A 15,686-nucleotide genomic window follows, 5' to 3' on the forward strand; every position below is an offset into this window, starting at 1 on the left:
AGCAAGCAGAGGGGCAGAGGGGGAGGGAGAGAAAGAATCTCAAGGAGACTCCCCACTGAGCACAGGGCCCAAACCTGGCTCCATCTCAAGACCCTGTGATCATGACCTGAGTTGAATCCAAGAGTCGGCTGCTTAACCCACTGAGCCACCCAGGTGCCCCTAAATACATTATAAAGGGTATGGAATAAGGAGTAAAGTGTTTCAGCTCTTTGGGATTTTCAATTTCATATTAACTTTTCTAGAATGTTAGACTCACTTTGCATTTTATACCGAAACATGAACGACTGGAAATCTGAATTATCTCCCTATCTTGTCCATATATCGATCAGAAAACTTACGAACCAAATGCACTATACTAATGAACACTGTATTTACTAGGGTGACGTTAGAATTTCCTGGAAACTACTTGTAGCAGGCTGACATTTGAACAGTCAGCCTGAATAGGTTTGCTCTTTGTTACACATCAACCTGCTGCAGGCCTGCGTGTCCATCTGAACCCCGGGAACTGGACTTCCCAGCTCATGCCACACAGCACGGTGGTGAGAGAAGGTCTTTATGCAGCAGGACAGCGATACTCAGATCTGAAAGTTTCTTTAAATAACTCCTTATGATTCACTGCATATTTCTAGGTGAAAGCCACATTTTCCCATAATTTCTCTGATTCACTTCAGACCTTTTTTGTCTTATCTTTAAAATGCTAGCATGCTTCCCACAGAGAACACTAGTGTTGCTATTCCAAAACACTTGTCCTTAGTGGGGCCAGAGTACAGCCCCGAGCCACTGTGTCACTCTCTGTTTAGTGGCACTGTGTGTGTGTGTTGGTGTCAGAAGGGTAAGTGTCAGAACTTTGTAGTACATATACGCCAGGGGTATGGGCAGCATGTGCAGGACAATACAGGCCCTGAAACCTTATTTGTCCTCACATCCTTTCCCACTGGCCTTCCATTATATTTGCACAAATTAATTTACCATGTTAATAATTACTATCTTGGATAACTGAGATATTTAAAAAAGGACTAAAAGATTGAGATATGCAGGACAGACTGCGTGTGCGTGTGCATACACATGTATAGCACAGAGGCATAAAAGGCAGCAACTTTGGGAACAGTGTTGGTTCTTCCATTCTTCCTCTCATTTTACCTAACTATAATTTACTCTTAGCTGTTCCTCCTGACGTAGCATAGTATCTTGTATTTCCAAAGCCATGGCAATTAATTTTTATTACAATTATCCTTTACATATTGACCATCTTGACACAATCAACTGATCAACATAGGAAATAAAATATTTTAGAATAAAAAGGCATAGTAAAATGATTGTTGATGACCACTGATTCCATTAAAATAAATAACTGAGACTTAATGGACAGGAACTATATCGAAAAACAAAATAAATGTAATAAATATTGATCATGTAAAAATAATAATGTAACAAACAGCATTGGAAGATGGCCGGACAAAATATAAGAGATTCCACATCTTACATAACACAGAGAAGTTGGCTCCTTTAAAAACAGAAATAGGTAGCTAACACAAAGCAAAAAACAACAGTAATTACTCTAGCTTCTTAAGATCACTCAGTCTTTGTCTCCATATTAAAAAGTCATGTCTAGTGTCCAAAATCTATAAAGAACTTAGCAAACTTAACACCCAAAGAACAAATAATCCAATCAAGAAATGGACAGAAGACATGAAAAAACATTTCTGCAAAGAAGACATCCAGATGGCCAACAGACACATGAAAAAGTGCTCCACATCCCTCGGCATCAGGGAAATACAAATCAAAACCACAATGAGATACCGCCTCACACCAGTCAGAATGGCTAAAATTAACAAGTCAGGAAACGACAGATGCTGGCGAGGATGCGGAGAAAGGGCAACCCTCCTACACTGTTGGTGGGATTGCAAGCTGGTGCAACCACTCTGGAAAACAGCATGGAGGTTCCTCAAAATGTTGAAAATAGAACTACCCTATGACCCAGCAATTGCACTACTGGGTATTTACCCTAAACATACAAACGTAGTGATCCGAAGGGGCACGTGCACCCGAATGTTTACAGCAGCAATGTCTACAATAGCCAAACTATGGAAAGAACCTAGATGTCCATCAACAGATGAATGGATAAAGAAGATGTGGTATATATACACAATGGAATACTATGCAGCCATCAAAAGAAATGAATCTTGCCATTTGCGATGACGTGGATGGAACTAGAGGGTATCATGGTTAGTGAAGTAAGTCAATCAGAGAAAGACAACTATCATATGATCTCCCTGATATGAGGAAGTGGCGATGCAACATGCGGGGGTTAGGGGGGTAGGAGAAGAATAAATGAAACAAGATGGGATTGGGAGGGAGACAAACCATAAGTGACTCTTAATCTCACAAAACAAACTGAGGGTTGCTGGGGGGAGGGGGGTTGGGAGAGGGGGTGGGGTTATGGACATTGGGGAGGGTATATGCTACAGCGAGTGCTGTGAAGTGTGTAAACCTGGCGATTCACAGACCTGTACCCCTGGGGATAAAAATACATTATATGTTTATAAAAAAATGAAAAACTTAACAAGTCTTATAAAAAGTAATACCATTTATCATAAAGAAATTTATTGAAGTTCATCGATTCTATATTTCCTTACCTTCTAAGGCATTCAGTAAAATAACTATTAATTTTATATATAAAAGTATCATTACTGTTTGAGCTCAGTTGTGAGATTATTTCCATTCTACTCTCCCTCACAATACATAGATACATATCTTTCATATTGTTACAAATTAATTTACAAGGTTAATAATGATTATCTTGAATAATTTAGATACTACAAAGAGATGGAAGGACTGAGATATGGAATAGGGGTATGAAAATATATCCAAAAATCTACAGAAAATATATCTATAAATATATAGCTATGTTTATAAATTGATCTATATTTATCCAGAAATAGTTGAAATAATGCTCAGCCAGTAACACCAGGTATTTTTGGGTGATAACCCTGCTGTAACTCAAGAATATTACAGTGTCTGAAACCTGCTAAGCAGTCAGTAAATATTGCTGCACGAGTGATGAGGAAGAAGCATTCTGCCTAGAAATACAGGGTAGGGGCGCCTGGGGGGCTCAGTCACTGGGCATCTGCCTTCGACTCAGGTCACGATCTCAAGGTCCTGTGATCCAGTCCTGCATCAGGCTCCCTGCTCAGTGGGAAGCCTGCTTCTCCCTCTCCCCCTCTTGCTGTGTCTCTCTTTCTCTGTCAAATAAATAAATAAAATCTTAAAAAAAAAAAAAAAGAAGAAGGGTAAAGCAGTGAACAACTTCAGAATAAAGTTTTGATGGGGCAGTGCTAAAAAAAAGGGTCTTGCTGAAAGATGTGGGAATTCAATGCGAATAGTATTGTTAAACTATTAAGAATATGTTTTATGATTACATAAATTTGGGAGGTGAAAAAATAATGAAAGGTGTTCTATCAATAAAACACATGTTTGATTTCCTGGTTTTAAGCTTTGCGCAAATGTATTCCTAAAGGCAGAGAGAACCGATTACTTTTCTTCACGGTGTGTAAGAAGGTAACACATACTCTGAAATTCATGCTGCAGAAAGAGAGGGAGTGGAATGCACGGCCGCAAAAACACCCAGGAGGGGCAGATGTCAGCCACCCTCGAGTCCAGGCTGCTGCCACATCTTGCCAGGACCCTTCACTCCAAGACAGGAAACTCCCAGTTTAGATAACCTGGGCGCCTGCGCAGACAAATGAAAAACAAGGACTTGATCTTTAATGTAATCGAATGGATCAGCAGAAACAGAATGGAGGTAGGAGGCAAGAGGACAGAGCTCCACTGGGACTAATCACTGCTCCTGGCTTCAGTTTGCTCGCCTATGAAATGAAGGTACTAATACCTGCCACATGTACTTCGGAGGCTGATGGTAGAGAACAAATTGGATGAAGGAAGTGAACAAGCTCTGTAAACTGAAAATCACAACACAAGGCAAACTCGTCATTATTTAAGGTCATCCTGAATACTGTGCAGCAGGAGGAAAGCCAGGGATAAAATGCCGCTTTACTGTGAATGATCGCCTTGTCTCTGGGAGACTCAGAGAACTCGTGTAAAGACGGTGATGGAAAGTTAATTGCCTCTGTTTTAAGTAGAGATTTTTATGTGTGGTTTTTTTTTTTTTTTTTTTTTTTAAGTGGCTTTTACTGATCTGTCTCATCTTAGCAGATATGTGTCATGTTGTGGCAGCTTTCTGGCTACTCTGTCTGCGAATGCTTCGCTCGTTCCCATCGCTCTGTCTCATACATTAAAAGGTTATTGTTTCTGGCTCTTCCTCTTCTTTCCAAACCTTCCTTCGATGATCTCATCCATTTCCCTGTCTTACTTTGCTCCAAATGAACGCTTCCTACTATCTATCACATACTTGGACATCGATGTTGAACAGGCACCTCGAGCCCAGTGTGTCCAAAATGTAATTCATTCTCTTCCCTACACTTTCCTTACACTACTTTCTCTTCTGATTTTTCTCTCAGTTAACTGCATTCATACAGCAGTCTCTGTGAATGGAGCCAATCTTGTGCAGTGTACAAGCTGTATAACCAAACATGGCAGCCCTCCCAATAGCCTGTCCCATTATTTCAGTGGTCACTAATTCCTTGATTTTCTACAGCTGAGTCTATGGACAACTCTCAAATTATCAAAGGCTTCCACTTAAACATTCACACCACTTCATCATGGTTATAAATTCAGTTGATAAATCAGGGACAGTGTGTGTGAATATGGATTATTATATGTGAAAATTATAATGCAGAAGGTTTATGTTTAATTTAAACATATCTATTTTAACAATGTTTATACACGTGTGCAATGTTTAGACATGTGTTCAGTTAAGAATCTCTAAAGGTAGCCCAAGCAATCCTTTCCCTCCATAAGCTCATGCTGCTCTTCGCATCAAGAGGCAGAACTTGTCCTCCCCTTGAATTTGTGTGGATCTTGTGACTACCACCGTGGCCAATGGAGTATTTCCAAGAAAGGTGCAACTGAAGACTTGCTAAGTCTTGGGCACTGGGATTTGTCCTTTGAAACACTCCTTCTTAGAACACAGCTGCCATGTTCTAAGAAAGATACAAATGGAAGAACCAAGGCATACTGGTTAATGGACCCAGCTGAGATCTCAACTGACAGCTCATTTCAACTTGCCAGTCATGTGGATAAGCCATCTTGGGCCTTCTCACCCAGTCGGGTCACCAAAGGACCAGAGCCCCAACCTTCATCACAGGGAGCTACCGAATTGCCCAACTGAGCAAGTCACCACAAAAAGTCATTAACAATAATAAATGCTTTTTTTAAGCCACGAAATTTGGGGTGGTTTGTTACCCAGTGACAGAGAAGCAAAACAGAGTATGTGTGTGTACACATGAATGTGCGTTCAGCCAATCTCTTTAAAGAGCCTAAGACAAAGGCAAAAAAGACCATTAGTTAGAAATGGTGTGTATACTTTTGGTTGAAGTAGTTTCCAAGGTAGTTCTCAGCAATATTTAGTAAGACTCTCTGTTAAGGCCATGGATAAATAATAGAAAAGAAGAAGAGAATGTCCCAGAGACGAGGAAAACAGGATCAGATCCTGAACAGAAAAATGCAGACAACAGGTCTTATAATATAAGCTTCTGGTTATCCTGTTACATGTTACAATCATGTCCAACTGAGTCGATAAAACTTCAAGTGAACAACACTTAAGACTGCAGTACTTGAAACACTTCTTCCACCTTGAAATTCCAGAGGAAGAGCCCCCACCTGGCTACTCGTCTGTAAGGCCAGGAAACCTGCCGAGATGTAGCTTGGTATGTGACACTAGTCCCATTACCAACTCTGTGGGCTCTGTGAACCAGGAAGGAGGAGTCTGCTTTTCTCTTTCCAAGTCCTCATCTCAGGTGGGTTCTCCAGGTTTTATCCCAAGAGCCTGGAGACAAGTCATCCTGTATCTGGGAAAGCTGCACTAAGTCCCAGTCAGTCTTAAAAACCAAGCCCAGTGCAATTCCCATTCTCACTTTGACTATTTGCACTCACATCCTCTTCATCTTTGAGACTAAACCACTACACATGTTTCCTAACTTGTGAACTCCAGTCTGGAGTTTTCATTTCTTTTCACATATGTGCCACCTGCTGCCAGCGGTATTTCTAAAATACCAATCTGTGCCCTCGCTGCCCAGTTAGAAAAGTCACCACTGAATTTCTCAACATGCAGAATGGGGTAATCATTAAGTGCATGGGGATGGGAGAGCTTGGCTGTCAGGTTGAGGAGTTCGGATTTTACACAGCAGGAAAGAGGATTGTATAAACATTTCTAAGGAGAAGGGAAGAGGAACAGACAAATCAGTTTTCTGAAAATGTCTTCTCTACCCTCTCAATCAGAATCAATCAGTTTTAACCAGGTCTACTCGTCTGCTAGTTTTTTTTTTAATATTTTTTAAATATTTTATTTATTTGACAGAGAGAAATCACAATTAGGCAGAGAGGCAGGCAGAGAGAGAGGAGGAAGCAGGCTCCCCGCGGAGCAGAGAGCCTGATGTGGGGCTCGATCCCAGGACCCTGAGATCATGACCTGAGCCGAAGGCAGAGGCTTTAGCCCACTGAGCCACCCAGGCGCCCCTCGTCTGCTAGTTTAGTTCACAGCAACTGAAATCATTTCTCGGGCCCTCTTTTTGACCCTTCCTCCATTCTCAAGGGCACATGCGGATGTCTGGTCCTATCCCTAGCTCAGCCCTCCCTCTACTTCTCTCTCTCTGAGTCCCTAAATTGAAGCTTAGGTGTACATGTGGTTAAAAGAGTTTTCTGCTTCCCTCCCTTCAGTTTTTATAGAAAGAAAGTGAAACTAGTTCCAGTGGGTCAGATACATCTTTCCCTTTCCTTCAAACACGTGCCCAAACAGACGGCAGCACCTCTGTGAGTACACGATGACATGGACTAGGGGAGCAGGTCTTCTAACATTCCCTCAGCACTAGGGCTCCTTCTCTGTGGGGAGCTGATCATAATTCACCGTGAGCCGCCTACAAAGTCCCTTCCCTTTGCACACGCAATTGCAGGGGCTGCTCATGGAAGACAGCAGTCATTGCCACTTTTGTCAGTGGCAGCTGAGGCTCATAATTAAAATCATTCCACAGCCCTCCTCTGAAGTCTTCTCAAGTTGTGACAGACTGACTGAGAAGATGAAACATGAGGAGACATTTCTCGACTCCGTGGAGCTCCTGCCCAAGAACTCGTTATTGCTCATGCGTTACCAGAAGGCAGACCATCAGCTTCCGAGGGACCTGGTGCTTCTGATATACTGTCAGTGTGACTCTGTCTCTACCTCACTAACTCGATGGTCTTCCACACATTATGACGACTTCAAGAGCTCTGCTAGTCTCATCTGTGAAAGGGTTATAACGGGCTCTGGGGAGAGTTAGAGATCGGGTGTGTGTGTGTGTGTGTGTGTGTGCGCGCGCGCATGCACGCGTGCGTGTACATGTGTCAGCGTACACAGCACACAGTAAATGGAGCTACTACACTAGGAGGTTCTGTAAGTCTTCAGCCTCCTGCAGACACATCTGGGAACACAGGGAACTCCAACTGTCCTCCTCAGTCTCCAGTCTCACTCTGCAGTGTCGGCAAGCTCTCCTCAGCACTAAATCTGAAAACGGTCTCTGAACATCTGTTGGACTCAAGATGGCTGAATATACAGTTTCATGTCAGAAATCACATCTTGACCCTGAAGGAACAAGAGGCAATCCCCAAAGATGGGAGGCTCTGATGCTTTCAGATAAACCACTCCTCTAGAACTGTGCTATGACCCTCTAGAAATTCTGTGACACCACGTGTGAGAAATCAGACCACGGACCAGAGAAAAACTGAAGATCTGAAAGCCTTACACTACCTTTATGAAAACACTGGGATTTGTCTTACCATCCCTTTATCTTTCAGAAGGTCTGCTGACTGGCAAAATGTTATGTTTCACTCTCTCCTTATTTTGAATTGTGACTGGGAAGTAAAAGTTCTACTAATTATGATTTTCATCCATTTTGGGAGCTTCAGTGGTACCCTGTATTGGCCGTCTTGGGCAGGAACTGCCAATAGTGTGTAGGGACTATTTCCAACATATGGAATCCCCTGGGTACACACCACACACAGGGTCAGTGGTGGTTCCTGTGCCAACCATGGTTTTTCATGCATGAGAAATGTACGCTTGGCTATGTCATTGGTCCACCTTTGAAAATCATTCTGGGATTCACTGTGAATGCGGTGGCTCTTACATAGAACAAAACAGGTTGGGAGATTTTATTCCCCCTCTACAAATGCCTACAGTCACTCCCTTAGTTAAGAAACAAATTAGGTTCTGTGGAGGAGGAAGAGAAACAGGTTTGAAATATCCGGAGTTGTTCCCCTTCACTTTTATTTAAAAATGACTCATCTGATTTAATTCACATTTGTGATGTCAACTGTCCGGACAAAATAAAATCTTGCGGGTCTGTTTTTAATGACTAAAAATAGTGTCACGATACAAATCCTAACTCAAAGAGCAGCCCTGTTTCACTGTTGATATCTTAACCAAGTACCACATAGGAGAAGCATTTGCCTCATGGTTTTTTAATACGTGCACTAAAATTCTTCATTACACCTGAAACATACCAACTTTTTTTTGGCATTATTTAATCTCTACATACATAAGAAAGCAAATTTAGTTAATACTCTTATGATTTAACTAGAAGCTGTTAATTTATAAATACCTGTGAAGTATAATAAGAGGTAAGGAGATTTTATAAATGCGTATTTTTCCTTTTGGTACCACCATTAATTTCTCTTCTGTCCTTCTCATGAGGAAAATCATAAAATAATCAGCAGTAATATCATAAAGTTCTATCTCTCCCTTAGCTGTGAAGCACTGATGAATGGAAAAAATTTCAACCATTTTTTTAGCTCTCATTATAGATCCCTTTTTATGAAAGACAGCAGTCCCAGAATAGCCACACCATTCTCTTCTCTATTATCCTCTGACTGTAAAATAAAATTATAGGATATTTTAGTAAACTTACAAAGTGATATAGATTGATTTTAAGACAAGCTGCTGTAACAGAAAAATTTCTGAAATAAAATTCAACTTCAGGGTAATTTTTCTGGTTGTTTTTTTCCTGCAAAATATTTTCCATTCTGCTTAATTAGGAATCAGCCAGCCATGTAATTTAATAAATACCTGTTAGACAACGCCAGTAGCATTGGTATCTTGCGTTGAAAGACATGTCTAGGCCCAAGATGGAGCCATGTCTGTCTGGGGTGCCAATTCTGCAAACCAAAACTTGGAGAGACCTTTCCTATCCCTGAAAACACTCTGCTGGACTGCAAACATGGTACCTCCAATCAACCAGCCCTCAAACTCCAAGCCAGGTCTATGCTCTATACTTACTTCCTTGTTCCTTGTTCATTTTCTGTTTTTCTCTCCCTGGTTCTTTATTCTTTATCCTATAAAACCTTCCTATCTTCTGTTCCGCTGTTCCACTCCCAGAACCCTTGGGAAGAAGGATTTCCCCCTTAACTGAGGGTTAAATAAAGTTCATTTCATCACCTAAATCACCTTCTTTAATTATTTTTAACACTTGTATATAACAAAATGTCATTATTTTACTACGGCTATATTTTGTGAATTCTTGGTTTGAGTGAATGTTTTGGGAATCTGTTAAGATTTTAAGCAGGCACTTTGGAATTACGGAAGCCTGAATGCTTTTAAGTGGCAGGCTAGTTATTCTGCTAGGACATTTGGAAACAACTGCTGACCTTAAAAACTTCGTAACTGACATCACTGAAGCTTTACCAACAATGATGCATGGTTAACATAGGAAATCCCCATTTCACCTATGGGAAGTGAGAATCCTTTCCTATTGCGCTTCTTTGCAGCTCCTTAAAAGTCTATCATAGTTGGGGCACCTGGGTGGCTCAGTGCCTCTGCCTTCTAAAGCCTCTGCCTTCGGCTCGGGTCATGATCCCAGAGTCCTGGGATCGAGCCCTGCATATGGCTCTCTGCTTGGCAGGGAGCCTGCTTCCTCCTCTCTCTCTGCCTGCCTCTCTGCCTACTTGTGATCTCTGTCTGTCAAATAGATAAATAAAATCTTAAAAAAAAAAAAGTCTATCATAGTTAAATATGGTGTATTGGGTACAAATGTGTATTTTTGCTTGCTCTGTAATGAGCTAAAACTAAGGTTAAAAATCCCATAAATCAAAGAAAGCTGGAGAAGATATGAGAGCATGCTAGAGATACTGATACATGACTGGAAGCTGGAAAGCAGACGGACAGGTGGTGACACTCATTCCAGCAGGGTAAAGCTGAAAGTTGTGTGTCTACAATAAAAGCAGCAAGAATCAAGGCTAATGCTGCAAAATGCCAAAATGTCTCAGGATTTAGAGATCTCCAGTACTTCTGAAGGCTGAAAACTGATAGGGCTAAGGAGGAGAAAGAGAATGTGTCAGGCATCCAGATTCTCTCTTTAATCTTAGCAAGATACAGGTGGTTTACTGACCGGGAGGACACTAGCAGAGCTATGGGTAAGGGTACTGAATTGAACAGAGTGGGTGACATGAAAGTCTGTTTGTTGAGAGCTAAAGAATTTCAGTCCATTCATTTCCAAGAATTTTGGCAGCCTGGGTTATATACCGTAAGCAAAAAATTGATGATTTCTCTCTGAGGATACTAACTAATGCAAGTGGAAAGACGTAGAAAGTAGGAATAGCTAGGTTTCTACCCCATCATCCCATAGTGAGGCCAACTACCTGACAAGCTCCAACTATTCAAGTAAGAGCTTCCAGTCTGATTTCTGGTGCTCTCAGTCTCATAGAAGGCTGAATAGGTGAGGAAAATCACAGATTTCAAGAAAGGCCTTTCGATTATTAAAAATACAGAATAAAACAAACCAAAAGGAACTTAAAGGAAAAGTGGCAATGCAGAAGAAGACTTGGAAGACAAAAAGCCATCACAACTGGTATGCTCAGAGAACTAGGAAAAGACACCACACCCATGAAACAAAAAAGTTTTAAAGAGAACCATTCAGTAACTTAAAAGAAGAAACCTAAATTTAGAAAATCTAAAAATTACAGCAGAAATTAAAAATTTAGTAACTAAGAAGAGAAAGTTGAGAAAGTCTTCCATAAAGTAGAACAGATAGAGGAGAAAAAACGAGGTAACATAAGAAAATGAGAAGATTAACCCTGAAAACCATGTCGAATAGTCAGGACTTCAGAAAGGGAGACAGAGAACTAAAGACGTGGACATTACCAAAGAAGCAATAGGGACATCTTCCAGAAATGAAAGGCATGAATTTTGAAACAATTTACTAATTATTCAGAACATTAGTTCTAGAACATTAATTCTAGAATGATTGTTTATCTTGTACCAAATTTGGGAGACAATTCTTCACGGTCTCTCAAACTTACGCATGTCTTGTGAGACTGACCGCCTTTGTTCCAGACCATCTTTTCCTGGATATCTGTACAGCAAACAGCCTTGGAAAACAGAGATAGCATCTCTCTCTAGGGCAAAAACTGGGTTTGTTTATAGTTTTGGAAAATCAAGACAGTGTCTCCCTCTGGAGCACAGGGCAGGCATACCTACCACTCCTGACAAAAGACTGGGGAGCCCGAAGCTCAGTTCTCCTTTCTTTAGATGCAAAGTACTCTGTAGGCACCCGTCACCTGACGCTCCTTGTCTCAGCTTCTGGAAATTAGGACTTGGACACATGACACGAAATGATACCATAGCTACTCTGGAAGCTGTCCTTCAAACTGTCCTTCACCTTTGACCAAGAAACTTTTGCCTTTTTCCAGCATCCATGAAAACATGGCAGGAAGACTGCTTAGCTTACAAATAAGGTAAAATCTCAGACCCATTACAACTGTTTACAGTTTCGGCAGTGAGGATGGGATGCTGAGAGATATGGCTCTCCAGAAGCAGAAGGACAAGGATCTCACAGGCTGACTAACAGGACGTGAAGTAAATCCATAGAAATCAGGAGCAAAGATGTTGATGACATTGTATGGCCAACCAGGCAGTAAATGATCCTCCGCTTTAGGGGTAACAGGAAGTAGGTTCAAAGACAGCCGCCCAAATAGAGCCCTGGTTGTTGCTAACTCTATTCCAGATAGGAGACTCCCTTGCCAATCTGGTATCTGGTCCCAGGTCTGCCCAGGGTAACATACATTACTAACATTCATTCTGTGTGGGAAGAAGATTGTTCTGCCTTTCTCATGATGGTTTCAGAGCTGGGTACTCTCACTGAGGGAGAAAGGATAGAAATCTGCGGCTGCTCCAGGCAGAAACCAAATAAATTATTACAAACTCGACTGGTTTGTTTGGAAGATTGAGAGAGGGCATGTGATACCTATTAAGGAAGAACAGTCTATCATGGGGCTCAGCCCTTTCTGCATTTTATCATGACAAACTGAGATCCATTCAGGAGAAGATTATAAAAGGTTTAAGAATGGTTTTTTTGTTTGTTTGTTTTTATTTTTTTTTCCCCCTGAAAGGGAACTTCGGCCCTTTTGGATAGATTTTCCTGAAACAGACAAACTCTAATCTGAAACCACAGATGACCCACGGACAAGTTTCTTTTCCTTTCTTTTTTTTCCTTGATCATGGTGAATTATTTTTTAAATGTGCTTTTGGATTCAGTTTGCTAATATTTTGTTAGGGACTTTTATATCTATGTTCATCAGAGATACTGGCCTGTAATTCTCTGCAATTCTCTTCTTTTCTAGTGCTTGATTTTAGTATCAGTAATAAGCGGGCCTTGTAGAATGAATTTGAAGCTTTCCTCACTCTTCTATTTTCTTGGGAGTAGTTTGAGAAGAATAGGTATTAACCCTTCCTTAAATATTTGTTAGAAGTTGCCTGTGAAGCCATCTGCTTCTAGACTTTTGTTTCTTAGGAATTTTTTTTTAATTTTTTTCTTTTTTAATAAAGTTAAACAGTAAAACAAAAATTCACAAGCTGCCTCCCTGTCTACCCCCCGCCTCCCTCCCCTCCCCGCAAGTCTTCGGCGCTGGCTCCCTTTCCTTCCCTCCAACTCACACAGACACAGGGTATCCAACTAAGAAAACGAAACTGCTCTAAGGACGGGGAGACGAGATGAAGGGAGGAGGTGAACTGTGCCCACGATCAAGGTTACACTGAGCAAGTCTGCACTTTCTGGGTTCTGGATGGTTTCCTTTCATTAGCCAAATTGAAAAAAGAAATTCCCTGGACCAGATGCTTCAAAGCTGAAGCCCCCAGGACCGCCAAAGAATGCCTTGAAGATATTGTTGGCATCAAAATCGCCCATGTTCATGCCCTTCTCATCCAGGTCCTGTCCACTGTCATAGCGAGTCTTTTTCTTGGGATCAGAGAGGATGGTAGAAGCTTCTCCAACTTCCTTGAACTTCTTCTCCTCCTCCTTTTGAACTTCAGCACTGGCTCCACTGTGTCGATCTGGATGGTGCATCAAGGCCCGTTTCCGGTAAGCTTTCTTGATCTCGTCCTCAGAGGCATTCTTGTCCACTCCCAGAATTTTGTAGTAATCTTTCCTCTTACTCTTCTTCAGTTCCAGCTGTGCATTTTTTAGGAGCTGTTTGCGTTCTTTTGTTTTCTCCGTCTGATACACTTTTTCATAGTCCCGCACAGCTTCTTCATACTGTTCTGTGTCCATGTAACACTGAGCTCTTCTCAAGTAGGCTTTTATATAAGTGGCATCGAGCTTCACTGCACTCGTGCAGTCTTCTATTGCATCATCTAGTTTCCTAAGCTTGGAATTAACCGTGCCCCGATTAACAGTAGAGTTTTGCATTTGTTTTTATATTGTTAGGGTCTATCCCCAGGGCTTCTGTGTACAGTTCATAGGCTAGCTTGTACTTTCCTTCTTTAAATGCTTTATTCCCATCTTCTTTCTTTGCTTTAAGTGCTTTGGCATTTCTGCAAGCAATGCAGGCCTTCTCATGGTCAGGAGCCATCCTGAGAGCCTGTACAAAAAACTGAACCGCCTTCTCAATACAATCTTCATAATAAAGGCAAAGACCTCGTACATACAGAGCATCTGCATTGGTAGAATCCATTCGTAAAATGTCACTGGCCACAGACTGGGCTTCCGGGTAACGACCTAGCATTGCTAAACATTCTGCTTTGAGGATTTTGAAGCGATGGCAGGCAGGGGCAAATTCTAGGGCACGATCCATGCAGAAAACCACCCTCCGAAAATCCCGCTTCTCAAAATCTGTTTCTGCTATTTTCTCATATTCTATGACTGCATTTGCATTCTCGAACTCCTGTTGTGCCTGAGCGTTTTTGTGATCCAGTTCTAGGGCTCTCTGGAAACTACGACATGCCGCCATGGCATTCCCTAGAGATAGGTGGCACTTGCCCTCTCGTAGATGTCCCCGGACGAAACTGTCATCCAACCTCACTGACTGCTGTGCATCCCCAAGAGCTTCCCGGAACTTTCCGAGCATCATCAAAGTGGCGGCTCGATTCCCATAATAGCTAGCATTTTTAGGACACATATCTATGGCTTTTGTATAATAGTTATAAGCGTCATTGTAATCTTTCTTGGCATAGTATGCACTTCCTTGTTCCTTGAAAGACTCTGCTTCCCTCTTCGCTTCCTCGTCGTCGTGCAGCTCCGGCTCGGTCGCCGCCATTACCGCATCGCACTCCGCGGCAGCCGCCATCTTACCGCCGGGACCAGAGAGGCGGGTGGGAGGCCTGGTTCTTAGGAATTTTTGATTACTGATTCAATTTGATCACTAGTAGTTGGTCTACTGAAATTTTCTATTTTTTCTTGATTCAGTTTTGAAAGATAATTCTAGGAATTTGTCCATTTCGTGTTAGTAGTCTAACTTGCTGGCATATAATTTTTCATGATATTCTCTTGTAATCCTTTGTATTTCTGTGTTCTTGGTTGTTATTTCTTCTCCTTCATTTCTGATTTTACGTATTTGAATCCTCTCTTTTTCTTGATGAGTCTGCTTCAAGGTTCATCAATTTTGTGGATCCTTTCACAGAATCAGCTCCCAATTTCATTGATTTGTTCTACTGTATCTCTATTTCACTTATTTCTGCTTTAATCTTTATTATTTCCTTCCTTCTATTGGTTTGGGGTTTGGTTTGTTCTTTTTTCCTAGTTCTTTCAGGTGTGAGGTTAGGTTGTTTCAGATTTTTTTTTTCTTTCTTGAGGTTGACCTATATTGCTATAATCTTCCCTCTTAAAACAGTGTTTACTGCATCTCGAATGTTATGCCTTCATTTTCATTTGTCTCCATGTATTTTTTTTTTTTTTTTTTTAATTTCCAGTTCACTGCAGTTCTAATTCCCTGGGCCTCGTCCACTGGTGGTTCAGTTAAGTTGAAACCCAATCATGTCTGTTGTTGTGTTGTATCTATATAGACTCATTGCCGGCCATGCAGAATTAAAAAATAGATGTGCTCACCTTGTGCAGTGGGCAGAACTCAAGTTCATTCTCATAGCCCTGGCTAATAATGTTCCCCTTCATGAACTTTGTTACATTTTTACTGACTCGTGGGAAAGTTACCCATGACTGTGATTTTTGGTCTGACACTTGGAAAATTATGGATCTGCTAAATTGGTCCTACTTCTCTTCAAGACCACAAATTGTGGCGGCCAATGAACTATCTGAGTCACTCATTGGCCTCAATGA

The 15,686-nt window shown here is 41.4% G+C and overlaps 2 protein-coding genes across 13 annotated transcripts in view; both read right to left on the reverse strand.

The window, feature by feature from the left end:
• GRIA4 (glutamate ionotropic receptor AMPA type subunit 4) overlaps positions 1-15,686 on the reverse strand; it is a 391,556-nt gene that overhangs the window by 153,809 nt on the left and 222,061 nt on the right. The gene's annotated exons all lie outside the window — the stretch shown is intronic.
• On the reverse strand, positions 13,039-14,713 carry LOC123947876 (dnaJ homolog subfamily C member 7-like). Its single transcript, XM_046014165.1, is given in 2 exon segments — positions 13,039-13,805; positions 13,807-14,713. Coding segments are annotated over 2 exon segments (1,485 nt in total). The 5' UTR covers positions 14,701-14,713; the 3' UTR covers positions 13,039-13,214.

Source organism: Meles meles, chromosome 8 (assembly GCF_922984935.1).
Source record: "Meles meles chromosome 8, mMelMel3.1 paternal haplotype, whole genome shotgun sequence".
In the NCBI taxonomy this organism is placed as follows: domain Eukaryota; kingdom Metazoa; phylum Chordata; class Mammalia; order Carnivora; family Mustelidae; genus Meles; species Meles meles.